The 13339-nt window shown below is 60.8% G+C and overlaps 1 protein-coding gene across 2 annotated transcripts in view; it reads right to left on the bottom strand.

Annotated features, from left to right (window-relative positions):
• Positions 1 to 779: 779 nt before the first annotated feature.
• STRN4 (striatin 4) overlaps positions 780 to 13339 on the bottom strand; it is a 26059-nt gene continuing 13499 nt past the window's right edge. Inside the window, exons 6-18 of one of the 2 annotated variants that reach the window (XM_030807698.1) lie at positions 12029 to 12170; positions 9892 to 10051; positions 9150 to 9263; positions 8710 to 8825; positions 6754 to 6929; positions 6613 to 6660; positions 6089 to 6210; positions 4388 to 4558; positions 4084 to 4224; positions 3516 to 3614; positions 3260 to 3346; positions 1801 to 2036; positions 780 to 1603 (exon numbers count right to left, since the gene is read on the bottom strand). In XM_030807698.1, the coding sequence (XP_030663558.1) occupies positions 1867 to 2036; positions 3260 to 3346; positions 3516 to 3614; positions 4084 to 4224; positions 4388 to 4558; positions 6089 to 6210; positions 6613 to 6660; positions 6754 to 6929; positions 8710 to 8825; positions 9150 to 9263; positions 9892 to 10051; positions 12029 to 12170 (1546 nt within the window). In that variant the 3' untranslated portion in view covers positions 780 to 1603; positions 1801 to 1866. The remainder of the gene's footprint in view (positions 1604 to 1800; positions 2037 to 3259; positions 3347 to 3515; positions 3615 to 4083; positions 4225 to 4387; positions 4559 to 6088; positions 6211 to 6612; positions 6661 to 6753; positions 6930 to 8709; positions 8826 to 9149; positions 9264 to 9891; positions 10052 to 12028; positions 12171 to 13339) is intronic. The other variant, XM_030807699.1, reaches the window with a different exon arrangement.

Raw genomic sequence — 13339 nt, 5'->3', positions numbered from 1 at the left:
GGGGCCTGCTAGGGGACTGGGGGCACAGCCCTTTACAACCCAGGAAGTGGGCATTAGTGGCCTGTGGCAGAGGTGCTAGGATTACCAAGGACACCTGGCTGGTAGGTGGTGGAAGCCTCCTGGAGACAGGAGCGGCGGTCCCCTCCATCTCATCTGGAGCATGTGGACACCTGCTCCCTCTTTTTAAGTCTGTGGACCCAGTGAAATGCCATGTAAAGCACTCAGTACAGTAGACATGGACCACCGAGAAGGGAAAGGAGGGACGCATCAGGACAGGAGCCACGAGGGCTCGGGCACCTGCGGCACCTCCTCCCAGCATGGAGGAGCCTGCAGCTTGCGCCCCAAAGCCATCATCCTCCACTGGCAGGTGCAGCCTTTCCCTCCCTGCTCCTTGTGGGCCTGGGATGGGAACAGGAAGAGGGGTTTACATCCTCTGGGCACCAGCCCTTTGGCCTCGCCACCACCCCTCACACATCCCAGGCAGGGCTGAGGCTTCAGCTGGACTGTCATCACAGTATCTGCTCCCCAGTGCTCTACATCTGGGGAGGGAGCACTTAGGGACAGAAAGAAAGGGCACAAGGAGATTCGGTCCAGTGCCTCCACTTCTGCTCTCCACCCACACCCCACCCAAACTCTGGGCCCCTCTCCAGCCCCTGCTGCCCTACCACAAAACCCCAACCCATCATATCCCCTCTCTCCAAACTCCACCCAACCCAGGCAGAGCCGGTCACTCCTCCCCCAAAGTCCCCAGTCCCCTCAACAGATGGCACCGTCACCCATCTTACTCCAAAGGGTTTATTGAGACAAGTTTTCACATACAAGATGGGGGCAGAGGGATTGGGGCTTATAAACAGGAACCTGGAAGGGGACCAAGGGTGCAGGGTAGAACCAAACAAGAGTGAAATAAATAGAGGGAAAGAGTGGAGACAGGGAGGAGACTGACCGAGACCATCACACAGTGATAACGCGGGTGGGGCGGCGCCATGAAAATCCCGTTATTTATACAGATATACAGGGAGTTCAGGGGGACCCGGGGCCCACTCCACCCTCCATGCCCCAGGGAGGGGCACAAGAAAGCCATCTCTGCCCATGGGCAACCCCATGGGGCGCTGGGAGGGCTGCCCCAGGAGTCTTGGGCAATCCCTGGCCTGGAGGCCTTGGTTAGTGTCTGGAAAGCAGTGAAGAGGGCCGGAGGGGAGGGACAGCCAGGCCGCGGCTCAGCTCCGAGGCTCCCGGCTGCCACCCTTTCTCCCAGCACAGCTCCCACCCAGGTCTGGGAGGATGGGGGATGGGGGAGCAGGAGCTCAAGGAGAGAACCTGGCACCTTCTGGAGTCTTGGAAAAACTGATCCCTAAAGACACCCGGCCCTGGCTGTGCTGCCTTCTGGAAGGCAGCTCTGATACCAGGAGTGGCTGTCAGGGCACAGGGGGAAACCCTGAGGCCATCCTCGGGGGTGATTCCTGAAAGGGGCCCATCCCCAGGCTGGATGCTTGGGGAAGGCAGCCGTGGGGGAGGGATTCCTGGGGAAAGGGCCGTTAGCACCACCAGGCTCCACGGCAAACAGAGGCCAGGCCTCTGCACCTCCAGTGAGGCTGGGAGTCCCCTGCGGGAGAGAGAAGGGAGGGGAGACTGAGTCACTGCCTCTAGGGCGCCTCTCAGGCCTCAACGCCTCCCCTGCATGCCCAGGGCTCCCCCAGTGATTCTCACAGGACGCCCCTGACTGGACTGCAGGACTCAGCACACCCGGGAGTACTAGGCATGGGCGTGCAGAGACTCAGGATGCAGGGTTTCTGCCCTCACCTCAGCCCCACCTGCCCGGCCCCGCACCCTAGCCAGCGTGGCGGCCAGGGCAGGGCCAGGTGGGCATCATACGAAGACCTTGGCCAGGGCGTCGGCGCCAGCACTGGCAATGAGGGCCTTGCTGGGGTGGCAGGCGACAGCGTGGATGGCCTCCTCGTGCTTCTTGCGGTGGGCCGTGATCTCCTGCACGCACGTTTTGTTGTCCAGGCTCCAGAGACGCAGGGAGCAGTCATGGCCTGCGCAGGTGTTGGGGACAGAAGGGGTGGTCACTAGGCTCCTTGCTCAGATGCAGCCCTGGAACCCCTCACCTGGCCTTGTCCAAAGGCCTCAGGGGAATTGGGGCTCAAGTCTCTTCTCTCTCACCCTCTGCTCATCACCTCCTGTGGCCTGCCCAAAGGAGAACCCTGGTCCCCTCCTGTCCACAGTCCATCTCATCCCCCAGCATTTCCTGAGAAGCTACTGCACACTGAGCCCCAGGGCGGGTGGGCGGGGTGGGGGCAGTGAACAAAACAGGCAACTCTCCCTGCCCCGCAGCACTGACGCTGCAGCTGGGCGACAGCAACAGAAAGAAGCAAGCAACCCAGCCGGTCAGTGTGACGACAGAATGGCCCCAGGAGGAATGCAGGGAGCCTTCCAGGCAGAAGGACAGGTGGGAAAGGTCCTGAGGCAGGAGGTGGGGGTGGCCACAAGAGCCTGAGCAGGGGCCTGGGGAGAAGAGGGGAGAGGACGGCAGGCTGGGCAGGGCCCTGGCGAGGAGAGGTTTAATTTACGGTAAAGAGGATCAGGCAGGGCAAAGGCTCAGCTCCCTCCACTGTCTAGTAGCCCCCAGAAGAGAGCCCTGTCTGGGCACTGGGCTGGAGCTCACTGACCAGCCCCTCACCCACCAGAGGCTGCCAGCACAGGCCCGGAGGCAGAGGCCAGCCACAGCCTCCAACACCACGGCCCGCGCCTCTGCACGCACACACTCACTGCTGCACTCACTGCAGGCCTTACCCTTCACCCCACAGCGACCTCCAGTCTCCTTCTCCACCCACCCATGTCACACTCCATCCCTTCTAAGCACAGCCACACATTGCTGGCCTCAATGCCCTTATCCAGAGACAACAGGGTGGCATGGAAGTCCCATGGGTACCCCCAGGTAGACCTGGACTGATGTTACAGAGCTTCAATGGCCAAGTTACAAAGCATCTGGGTGTCAGGGCCCACATCTGTAAACTGGGGATCAAAGTACCAACCGCACAGGCTGCTTAGAGGCTGAATGAGACGACGCAGCTCCAGTGCCCCAGAGGAGGGCCCCAGCGGACTGTGCTGCCCCCTATGGTCACCCTGGTCATTCCCGCCCAGACCAGCTTCCCCCAGCCCTGGCCCCCGGGCACCCTGAGCACTTGCCTGGAGCCAGTGCCCAGGCCTCTTCCTCCCCTTCTCCCCAGCCCTGGTGGGACTAGTGTGCCCAACTTACTTCCTGACATCAGGAATGCGCCGTTGGGGTCCACGGCTAGGCAGGTGACTGCGTCCAGGTGTGCAACCATGGAGTGCACCGGCTTACCTGAGGCGAGAGGGGCGGGTGGCAGGTTCCCCTCCCACTCTGGGCCTTGCCTGAGAGAGTGAAAGGACTGGAGGAGACACTCTCAGAGCCTCCCACAAGGATGCAAGCATCTCTGCTGCCTGCCTCTGGCCCTCCCCACCCACCACGAGCACAACGGGCTAGGCCTCACCTGTCCGATTGTCCAGGAAGCGGATGCCCCTGTCATCGTGGGCGGTGATGGTGAGAGGCTGGTTTGGATGACTCACCACTTGGTTGATCTGGGTTGGACCTGAAGGAAAACGCAGGAAGAGGGAAGGATGTCAAGGGGAAAATCAGGAAGACCGGAACAGAGGCACGAGTGCAGCGTGACAGCCCCTACACAGCCTCTGCCTGGATGTCGAGGGGGGCTGGGCGAGGGCACTCCGGTCCCTGACCGCAGTGCTGGTTCTGCACAAGCAGCCCCTGGACCCTGTTTTGGGGCTGGGGGAAGAGGAATAACAAACATGAACACATTCCACCACTCTACCAAGAGGGCCCGACGGGGCGGCCCTGACGCGCTGTCCCCACTCAGCCCCACCAGTGCCCTGGCTGTGAGGGCGCGGGGCCCTTCACTGGGACCCGACTTCCTTCCTGCTCAGGGCCCGAGGGTGCAGGGGAGTCATCTGAGCTGACTGGCAAGGGGTCACCAAAGCCCCAGGAGGAAGTGGGGCCCAGAAGACACTGAGACCAATTCCATGAGCTGATGTCAGCCCCCTTACCGCTGCTGCCCCGGGACTCCAGCGTGAGGAGGGCACTGCCAGCCTCCAGGTCATACAAGACGGTGTCGCCAGAGCGGAAGGAGGCCACGATGTGGGCAGGCTCGGTGCTGGTGAAGGCCACTGAGGTGGGGACCCCGTGCTCTGAGGGCACAGGGAAGAGAAGGCTGCTGAATGGACCCTCAGACCCAGCCCTGCCCCAGGGTAGAGGACAGCAGGTGGGAGGCCTGGGGCCTCAGCAGGAACCACTCTGATAGCCTCTAGACTCCGCATAGCTCCAGGGTGAGGCGCCAGGGCCCCCACTCACCGCTGGCTGTGGGGAAGGTACAGAGGCAGGCCGGGCTGCTGCTGCTGGGGTCCCAGATGCGGACGGTGCCATCGGCGGAGCAGGAGGCCAGGCGCTGGGAGGTGGGACTGAAGGCCAGGCCCCACACGGCGTCCCCGTGGCCCTCCAGGACGTGGCTCAGCACGCTTGGGTCTGCACCCACCGCAGGGAGGAAATGGGCTGTGTCAGGGCTGCCAGCTCCTCCCTGGACAGCCCACAGCCCCAGCTCTGCCGAGCCCCAGCTCTGCCAAGCCCCAGGCAGCTGGGCTCCAATCACCCATGCACCCACTTCACGCCTGGTGCCCCTCGGAACTGTCCACCGCCAGGACAGCCTGGCAGCTGCTCCCACTGCCCACTAGCTCTCCAAGGAAGGTTCTAGGGCTCCAGAAGGCAGGGATTTCCCTCTATTCACGGCTGTCTCCCCAAGCAGGGCCCAGAAACTGGGAGCTCAATACAGAATTTTTCAGGCTCCATTAAGGAAGAAGGAACAGCATGGTTCTGTGGCCCCAGGAGCGGCACACGGCCTGTGCTGGCCAAGGGTTGGTCCCAACCCTGGCCCGAGCAGTCTTTTCAGCCCATGGCCAAGTGCATGAGCTTTGCCTGGTCTCTCCAAAGCCCCCTGGTCATTCAGAGGTCCAATCACTGCTTCCCTGGTTGCTGGAGTCCACACCAGCAGCTCTGGCCTGCTGACACCGGAAGTGTGGTGGCTAATGTAGCTGGGACCGATCCTGACCTTGTGCAGGTCAGCCTGTTCTCTAAAGTCTGTCCTCCCCTTGAGAGAAGACAAAGACCTCTGAACTCTGCCCAGACAAGGTGGAGCACAGGGCCAGGTGCATGATCAAGAGGAGGCAGAGCCAGGTGCAGTGGCTCACGCCTACAATCCCAGCACTTTGGGAGGCCAAGGTGGGTGGATCACCTGAGGTCAGGAGTTCAAGAACAGCCTGGTCAATGTGGTAAAACCCCGTCTCTACCAAAAATACAAAAAATAGCTGGATATGGTGGTGCATGCCTGTAATCCCAGCTACTCGGGAGGCTGAGGCACGAGAATCACTTGAACCCAGGAGGTAGAGGTTGCGGTGAGCCAAGATCACGCCACTGCACTCCAGCCTGGGTGGCAGAGTGAGACTCTGTCTCAAAAACAAACAAAAAGATGGCAGAGAACAGAGGGACAGATGTTGAACAGAAGTGACAGTCTGGTCACTTCCCTACTTAGGTCTTAGATGCTCCAAAGAGAACGCCCCAACTCCCTCCAGCCTGGCCCAGCTAACTCCACCTTCTCTGCTTTCTCTGGACACGTCCTCCCCCCAACCACGCAGAGACCCTGGCGGATCCCCACACACAGAGCACATGGCATGGCAGAGCAGCAGCTGCCAGGGCCAGCCATGCCTGTGCATGCGCTGCTCCCAGCCTGGGCGGCCCCAGCTCTGCCTTCTGGACGCCGGCTCACACGGATTCTCAGGCAGCTTCCCCACCTCCTCCCACAGCCATCATTCCCATCCCAGCTGGCTCGTCCCTTGGCCATGCACTGCATCGCGCTGCTCACAACAGAGCAGACGGGGGAGCCGTCACATGCACTCCTGAGGCCTGCAGTGTTGGCAAGAGGTGGACGTGATGTGTGCGTGCGTGGAGGGGACGGCCAGGTCCCAGTGAATGTGAGGGGAAGGCGGGAGGCGTTGTCCTCACCATAGCCATCGTAGGGATCCATGCTGAGGTCTGGAATCTTCCAACTGTGGATGCAGGCATCTGCCCCGCCACTGTAGCAGTATTCACTGTTGCTGCCCATGGCCACAGCCAACACGGGGCCCCTGGAAGGGACAAAGATGCGGAAAGGGCGATGAGAAAAGCTCAGGGTCTCCCCTGGCCACAGGACCTAAGTTCCCTACTAGCATTCTTCAAGGATGGCCAAAAAGAATTCAGCGACTGGGGCTCCGGCCATGCTACCTGGACAAGCTGCCTGTCCCCTGCCCTCTCCCACCCCACCTCCATCTCCTCCCCTGAAGGGATGTGCTGAGCACCAGCTGCCAGGGCATGTGAAAGTCAGCACAGAGCCCCAGGAGCCAGGGCTGTGTATGTCAGGGAGGGGGCGGGGACTCAGAGCCCCCTGCTCTCCTGCCTCCTGCCATGGGCCTCCCGGGATGGCAGTGAGTGGGTCGGGTCAGGCTGCATTTAGGATGAAATTTCTAGCAGGCTCAGGGGCACCTCCCTACCTGTGAGCCCGGAAAGCATGGATAGGTTCCACGTCTAGCGCCGCATTCCTGTGGGATGACAGAGGAGCCTGATGTCACTGAGACCCTGTCACCCCCGTCCCCAGATGCCCCTGCACCCGGCTCTGAGCTTGCTGCCCTCACTTCTTGGCTGTGACCGCCTTCTGCAGGTTCCAGAGCTTGAGCGTGCCATCCTCGGAGGCGGTGAGCAGAGCCGACTGGCTGTGGTGGAAGGCCAGGGAACGAATGCCGTCATAGTGCGAGCGCAGGGTGAACTTGGGGTTCCACGTCTTCTTAAAAGCATCTTTGCTGTCAGACAGCTGGGGTTGGGGGGAGCTGCCTCAGTGTCTTCGCATCCATCCCAGCAGTCATGCAGACACTGACACCCAGGGCTTGACGCCCCCTGTCTTCCACCCAGATGACCCTGGCAGGAATACCCTCAGAGCCTGGGCTCCAGCCGGGACCTCTCCCCTTCCTCTGCTGGGCAGAGTCTCCACGCTTGCCCAACAAGTCCCCACACTGTGCTGGGTTCTGGAGAGACATAGGTGAGCCTGACCCCTTGGGGTCTTGCAGTTGAGAGGAAGGAGAATGGGGGACACAACTGGACCATCCCACAAGTGTGCAGGATCATCAGCCATGAGCAGGGCAATGAATTAAAGATGCAGAGAGACATCAGGCAGCCTGCCCTCCTCCCTGGGGGCCACTGAGGCTTTCCTGAGGAAGCACAAGCTAGCAGGACTTCACCAGATAAGGAGAGGGCCCTGGAGAGGGAAAGGGTCCGTGCAGAGGCCCTGAGGCAGCAAGGGCGGGCCCAGGCCTGAGAGGTCAGTCGTACAGGCTGCAGGAGGCAAGGAGAGTGGCAGGGGATGAGGCAAGCGCTGGGTGGTGAGCCCCAGAGGAATGCGCGTTTCATCCTAAGAAAAAGCCTTGGAGAAACAAGGAGCCGGGGAACTGTTTAGAGCAGGGGAACGACATGGCTTGTTCCTGCCACCCCTGAAAGGCTCAGATTAGGGACAGGTAAAAGTAGCCACAGACCAGGCACAGTGGCTCACGCCTGTAATCCCAGAACTTTGGGAGGCCAAGGCAGGACGATCATTTGAGCCCAGGAGTTCGAGACCAGCCTGGGTAACACAGGGAGATTCTCTCTTGAGAAGCAAAAAAAAAAAAAAAAAAAAAGTAGCCTCAGAGAAAGAGGTTGAGAGGCCAGGAAGCCCCAGGGGAGCTGATGGCATGGAGACCAGACACGTGACCATGAAGCGGGAGGCAGTGCACAAGTGGGAGAGGTGTGGGGGCCTCTGTCCACCACGCTGCATGCGCCCTGGTGCCGCTCACCCAGCAGGGGACCCGGAGAGGGCCAGGCTCAGGAGAGATGACGAGCAGAGTACCAGGCAAGCCTCAGAGCCATGCCCCAAGATGGGCTCCCAGCTGACGTCCCTGCCTCAGCTGTCCCTTCTGCCACAGTTCTTTAGGGCCAGAGGATCTGCTACTGTGTGGTTCACTCACCCCCTCCCCTAGCGGGGCTCAGAACACTGTACTTCCCCAAGATGGAGTGACATCTCGGGGCGTGCAGAGGGACCCCATGGCACACTCCACTTCTCAGACCTCTGCTCTGACCCCACTTCCTGAGTCTCACAGCGGTCCCCACCCAGCCTCGCTAGGGTCACCAACACTGGAGATCCCATTCTGTCACAGTAAAATGTGCACATGCACCGACACCAAAGGCTCCCAGCTGGCCAGAGGCCCATCCCCGTATCTGAGGCCCGGAATATTTCATTTCAGCCCAGCTGCCCATTCACACTAGATTAGCCTGACTTGGCAGAGCAGGGGGTGGCTACAGGTCATCTTCCTGCATCCCAAATCACCAGGGTGGGAGGGGCACTGAGTGGAGGAGCCAAGGAACTGTGATTAAGACACAGGCTCTAGAGTCTTCCAGGCCCTGCGCCTTGGCAACCGCAGTCAAGTCCCTCCACCCTCTACATCTGCACCCCTCTATGAAACAGGATGAGCAGGACATGGGCGACACCCAGTCAGAGCTTGCAGGGGCTGGCCTTGGGCGCAATGCCCAATGGGGACAGTGCAGGGGGCACCCGGAGAACTTACATCGCAGCTAAGGTCGTTGTCGTTGGTGACGGTGAGATCTGCCAAGTCCCCCAGGCTCACCTCCCCGCCCCCGATAGTGTCCATGATGAAGACGTCTGAGGAGAAGCCAAAGGAACCTGGTAGGGGGAGGGGAGGGAGGGGCAGAGAGGGCCAGGGAGAGAGAGAGTGACAGAGAGAGGCAGAGAAAGAGATAAAGGGCGAGAGAGAGAGACAGGGAGAGGACAAGATGAAGAATCACAGCTGGAAAGAGACAGAGACAGACAGGGCAGGACAGACAAAAAGAGAGGGAGACAGACAGACAGACGAACTTTTGGGGCAGGGAGGCTGCAGACTGGAGGCTGGGCCTCGACCCTGAGGACACAGAAGCCCTGGGCTCAGCTCTGCAGCCTCCCTCTGCCATGGGCCCGCAGGACTGGGACCAGGTTGGGGGTGCCTCTTACCTTCGTGTGGCCGGGGCTGGGGTGTGCCAGGAGGCGGGCCGGTCACTTTTGGGGGCAGCCCATCCACATCCCGCAGGTCAGCCAGAATGCCTTGGAGTTTGACCCGACGGCTTTCTGCAGGGTCGAGGCATAGGGCCGGAGTCTCCCAGCAGTTCCAACCCAGTCTGGCATAGGTGACTGGCCAACCCAGTTTGGCCTTCCCCAAACTGAGGGCCCCCTGCCACTGTGCGGGGCTGTGAAGCTCTGGCCCCGGGGGGGTGGGGGGGCATGAGCAGAGGAGAGGAGGTTGATTGGGCCCCTCCGTGGGGCAGCAGGCAGTTCACTGCCTTGCCTAGGCCTTAGGCCCCAGCCATCCATCCCACGTGACCTGAGAGCCCTCCTAGCTGGGAGTCACAGGACAGGGAGGAAGATGCGGCCCTCCCACCTGCCTCTCCCCAACTGGGTCCTCATCCTGTTCCCTCATTGAGGCCAGCCAGAGCTGGACGCCCGCCCTGGAGGGCTGGCGGCCCCACTTCAGGAAGAGCCAGGCCTGCCTGCGTCTCCATGGGGATTTTCCAGGGAAGGGGTGAGGGGCCGGCGGCCATGGCCTGGGCCTCCTGCTCTCCTTGGCTACCCTCCTCTCAGGAAACATATCCGTCCAGTAGAGAGACCCTGCACAGGAAGCAGCTGCGGGCAGCTGAGCCTGCTCCCACCCCCTCGGTGGGGAAGGCAAGCGGGGGCTGGCCAGAAAACATCAGCTCACCCAGCTCGTGGGGGCTTCCATCCACAGTGCACCGCCGAGGGTCTGGAGCCCCTTCCCCATCCTCTCCTGAGCCCAGGAAATCAAACTCATTGATAGCATCCTCGGAGTCATCTTCCTCGTCCTCGTCTTCCATTTCGGGCACCAGGGCCTTGGATGGGAGCTGGCGCATAGAGAAAGCGAGACAAGTCAGGGGGCCTCTTGTCCAGAGACTAAGCCACCTCCGTGTCTAGGAACAGATAAGCCGGGGCTCTGGGCCCGTCTCTGCTCATGGGGCTGCCTCAGCCGCCAGCCAGCTGCCCCAGCTGCCAGCCAGCTGCCCGGGAGCGCCCCCTGCTGGGCCTTGGACAGCTGCTACCACTAGGGCCAGTTGGCCTGACCCCACCCTCACGCAGCCCTTGGCCTAGCCCGGGCTTAGCCTGCTCCAGTCCCCCAGCAAAGTGCCTTGGATGAAGAAAAGTCAGATAATGCAACAATCTGCCTGCAGGGAGAGCAGATATGCACTGGTGTCCGTGTGTGAATATATGGAGGTGCAAACAAGTGAGGACGAATGGACCACAGCATTGTAGCCATAAACACAGCAGCGGCCGCCGTGCTGGCACAAGAGCAAATTCCACTCACTGAATGACCACTGACTACCCCTCGCAGACACGACTTCACTTAACCCCCAACCCTGGGAACAGCCACCATGAACACTGTCATTATCATTCCCACAAAACAGGCCAGGAGACAGGCTGAGCAGCAGGAACCCACTTGCCCTAGGTCACCAAGGCCAAGCTCTGCCCACTGTGAACTTCTCCAGGGCGTGGCTGGCCCCTTCCACATGTCAGCGCCCCAGGCTGAGTTTGGCGACACCTCTCAGGCACCAGTGAGGGGCCAGCCTCTGACCTGCATGGGGGGGACCAGAGGGAAGGGGCATGGAGAAGACCTAGCGCCAAGGTTTATTCAACACTTGTGCAAAGAATGGGGAAGGGGAGGGTTTAGACAGCATGCCCAGAAAGGCAGCGGCCGGGCTCAGGACTCCAGAGGGAACCACCACAGGTGCTCTGAGGGGCACACAAGTGGCAACTGTGCTCCGCCAATAGTGCCTGGAACCATGAGGGCTCCACCACTACCAAGTGCCACCAGCGCCACCGACTAACATCTAATGAGCACTTGGGGGACAGCCACCGTGCAGCTGAGGGCTTCCTGGGCACCAGCTCATTCTAATTAAATCCTCAACCACCCAGACAGAGGGACTCAGCCCCATCTAAAGGGTGAGGAGAATGAAGCCAAGACAAAGAGGTGTGGGCCCGAACTCACGCAGCTGGGCCAGGGCCGCCAGGGAGCCATGGGCACTTCCCTAGGTTCCCAGCTGGGCCTCGCTGGAGGGCTGGTGCGTGGAGACAGAGAGCCCTACCCAACCAGCCAGCCCAAGGGCGCGGGCCTGAAGGGGTGCAAACACCACGGATGATTCCTGATGGAATGGGTGGAGGGGTGGAAAAGGACTAGAAATTCTCAGAGGCGTAGGAAGGACCAAGTGTCTGGACCAGGGGCCAGCATTTGAGACCCTGGACTCAGCCCTCCTGCTCTTCTTCTAGGCCTCCTGCAGTGCTGTGGCTCCGTGCACGCCACTCCACTTGGGGTGCGACTCTGTGCTGAGCCACACTGGGGATACTGGTGATGGAGTGGAGGCCCACACAGGCCCAGTCCCTCCCAGGGAGGGGTCAGGAGGAATACAGACCAGACAGGGAGGACCCCAGAGTGGCCAGGGCCAGGGAAGGGAGCCCAGGGTGAGTCAGAGAAGGCTTCCTGGAGGAGGGGGTGTCTGAGCTGAGTCTAAAGGAGGAAAGAAAGGGGACCCAGGCAAAAGGGCCCGCTAATGGGAAGCCTGGGGCTCAGGGAAAGCTCCGAGGCCATCTCCCACAGGTCCCTCCTTCATGAGCACATGCCCCTGCCTCCACCACAACGCGTCCTTCTGCACATGACTATTTACAAGGCTGCTGCTGGCCACAAGCTCCTCCAGGCCAGGGCCTGTGTGTCTCCATATCCCTGCTGCCAGCACACACCGCAGCCCCTGAAGGCCCAGGCTGACTCTGGGAAGGGCCTTGATCAGGTCACACCCAGGCCAGGCTGTGCAGGTCGTGGAGGAAGGGCTCACCTTCACACGCTGCTTCTTGTGTTGCACGCTGTCCAGCTCATCGTCCTCGTCGCTGTCTTCGTCCTCGCAGTTCTGCAGGAAGGGGATCTGCCCCAGCACTGAGCCGCCCAAGCGTTCTTTGCCATCTTTGCCAGCCGCGTTCCTGCCGAAGACAGCGGAAGAGAGGAGGCATGAGTCCTGCCAGGTGTCAAAGCTCAGATAGGAAGGTGCCCTCCCAGGCTTGGTGGCCAGAGCCCAGACCCCGCTAACCCCCTGAGCCCTGAGCAGCCTTGACTCTGGTCACACACAGAGCCCCAACCTCAGCCTCTGCCCAACAAATGCTCATTCCAACTGGAAGCCTCACTCAGACCACAAACGGAGCCCAGCTCCTCACTGACCGCCGACCTGAGTTTCAGAGGGCTAGCCCCCAACCCTGGTCACAAATTTCCATCTGTGCTGAGTCAGAAGGAAAGCTGGATGAGAAAGTGCCACTGACTCAGCAGTCCCCATTCCTACAGCCCAGTCAGACCACAAGGGCAGGTCAGGCAGGAGGCAAACACGCCCTGCAGGAAAGAGGAACCGGCCATTCTACAAATGCTCGGCCATTCTACAAATGCTCGGCGAGGCACCGAAAGCCAGCCAGCCTTGCGCAAGCAGGGGCGCCGTCGATCCCTGCTACCCAGGAGCCTATACTATCCCCAGCAACAGATGGCACTCCTCCTTCCACCTCCTGGCTTCCAACTTCATGACAAGTTATAGCAGAGGAGGTATTGACCCAGCCTGACTGCGGGAGAAGGCAGGGTGGAATTCAAAGTGCAGATCGATGCAAACATCCCCACTTTCTGCCATCAGGTTGATGCCCTGGAGGTCTTGTCAACTGCCAGGTACCAACGGGTGCAGAGGTCACTGCAGATATACCCTCTCGCCTCACGGCTGCCATCCCCAGAGCTCCACTCCATCCTCAGAACACTCGCTGCACTTGCAGTGGGACACAGGACTCCATTCTCACGGGCCTTCCTCCCACAATGACACTGACACACTGCACAGGCTCAGCCTCTTTCTCAGCTTCCTCCTCCTGTTCCTCCCTCCAGCCTCTAAGTGGGAGAGCACCCAGGCAGTCCCCAGATCTCTTCTCTACGCCATCTACACTCACTCCTGCAGGCACTGCAGATGGCCATGGCTTTCCAAAGAACGCCCATGTGCTTGTTCAACTAGAGCTATGTTTAGGGGCCAAATGCCCCCGAGCTCCAGACGAGCTCTGCTTCTCCACGTGGGGGTAAACAGGCCGCTCACACTTCACACAACCTCGGCGGCCCCCAGAACTTCCACTCC

Source organism: Nomascus leucogenys, unplaced genomic scaffold, assembly GCF_006542625.1.
Source record: "Nomascus leucogenys isolate Asia unplaced genomic scaffold, Asia_NLE_v1 Super-Scaffold_241, whole genome shotgun sequence".
NCBI lineage: Eukaryota > Metazoa > Chordata > Mammalia > Primates > Hylobatidae > Nomascus > Nomascus leucogenys.
The sequence above is the reverse complement of the archived record's forward strand: the minus strand, read 5'-3'. Positions and strand labels throughout refer to the sequence as shown.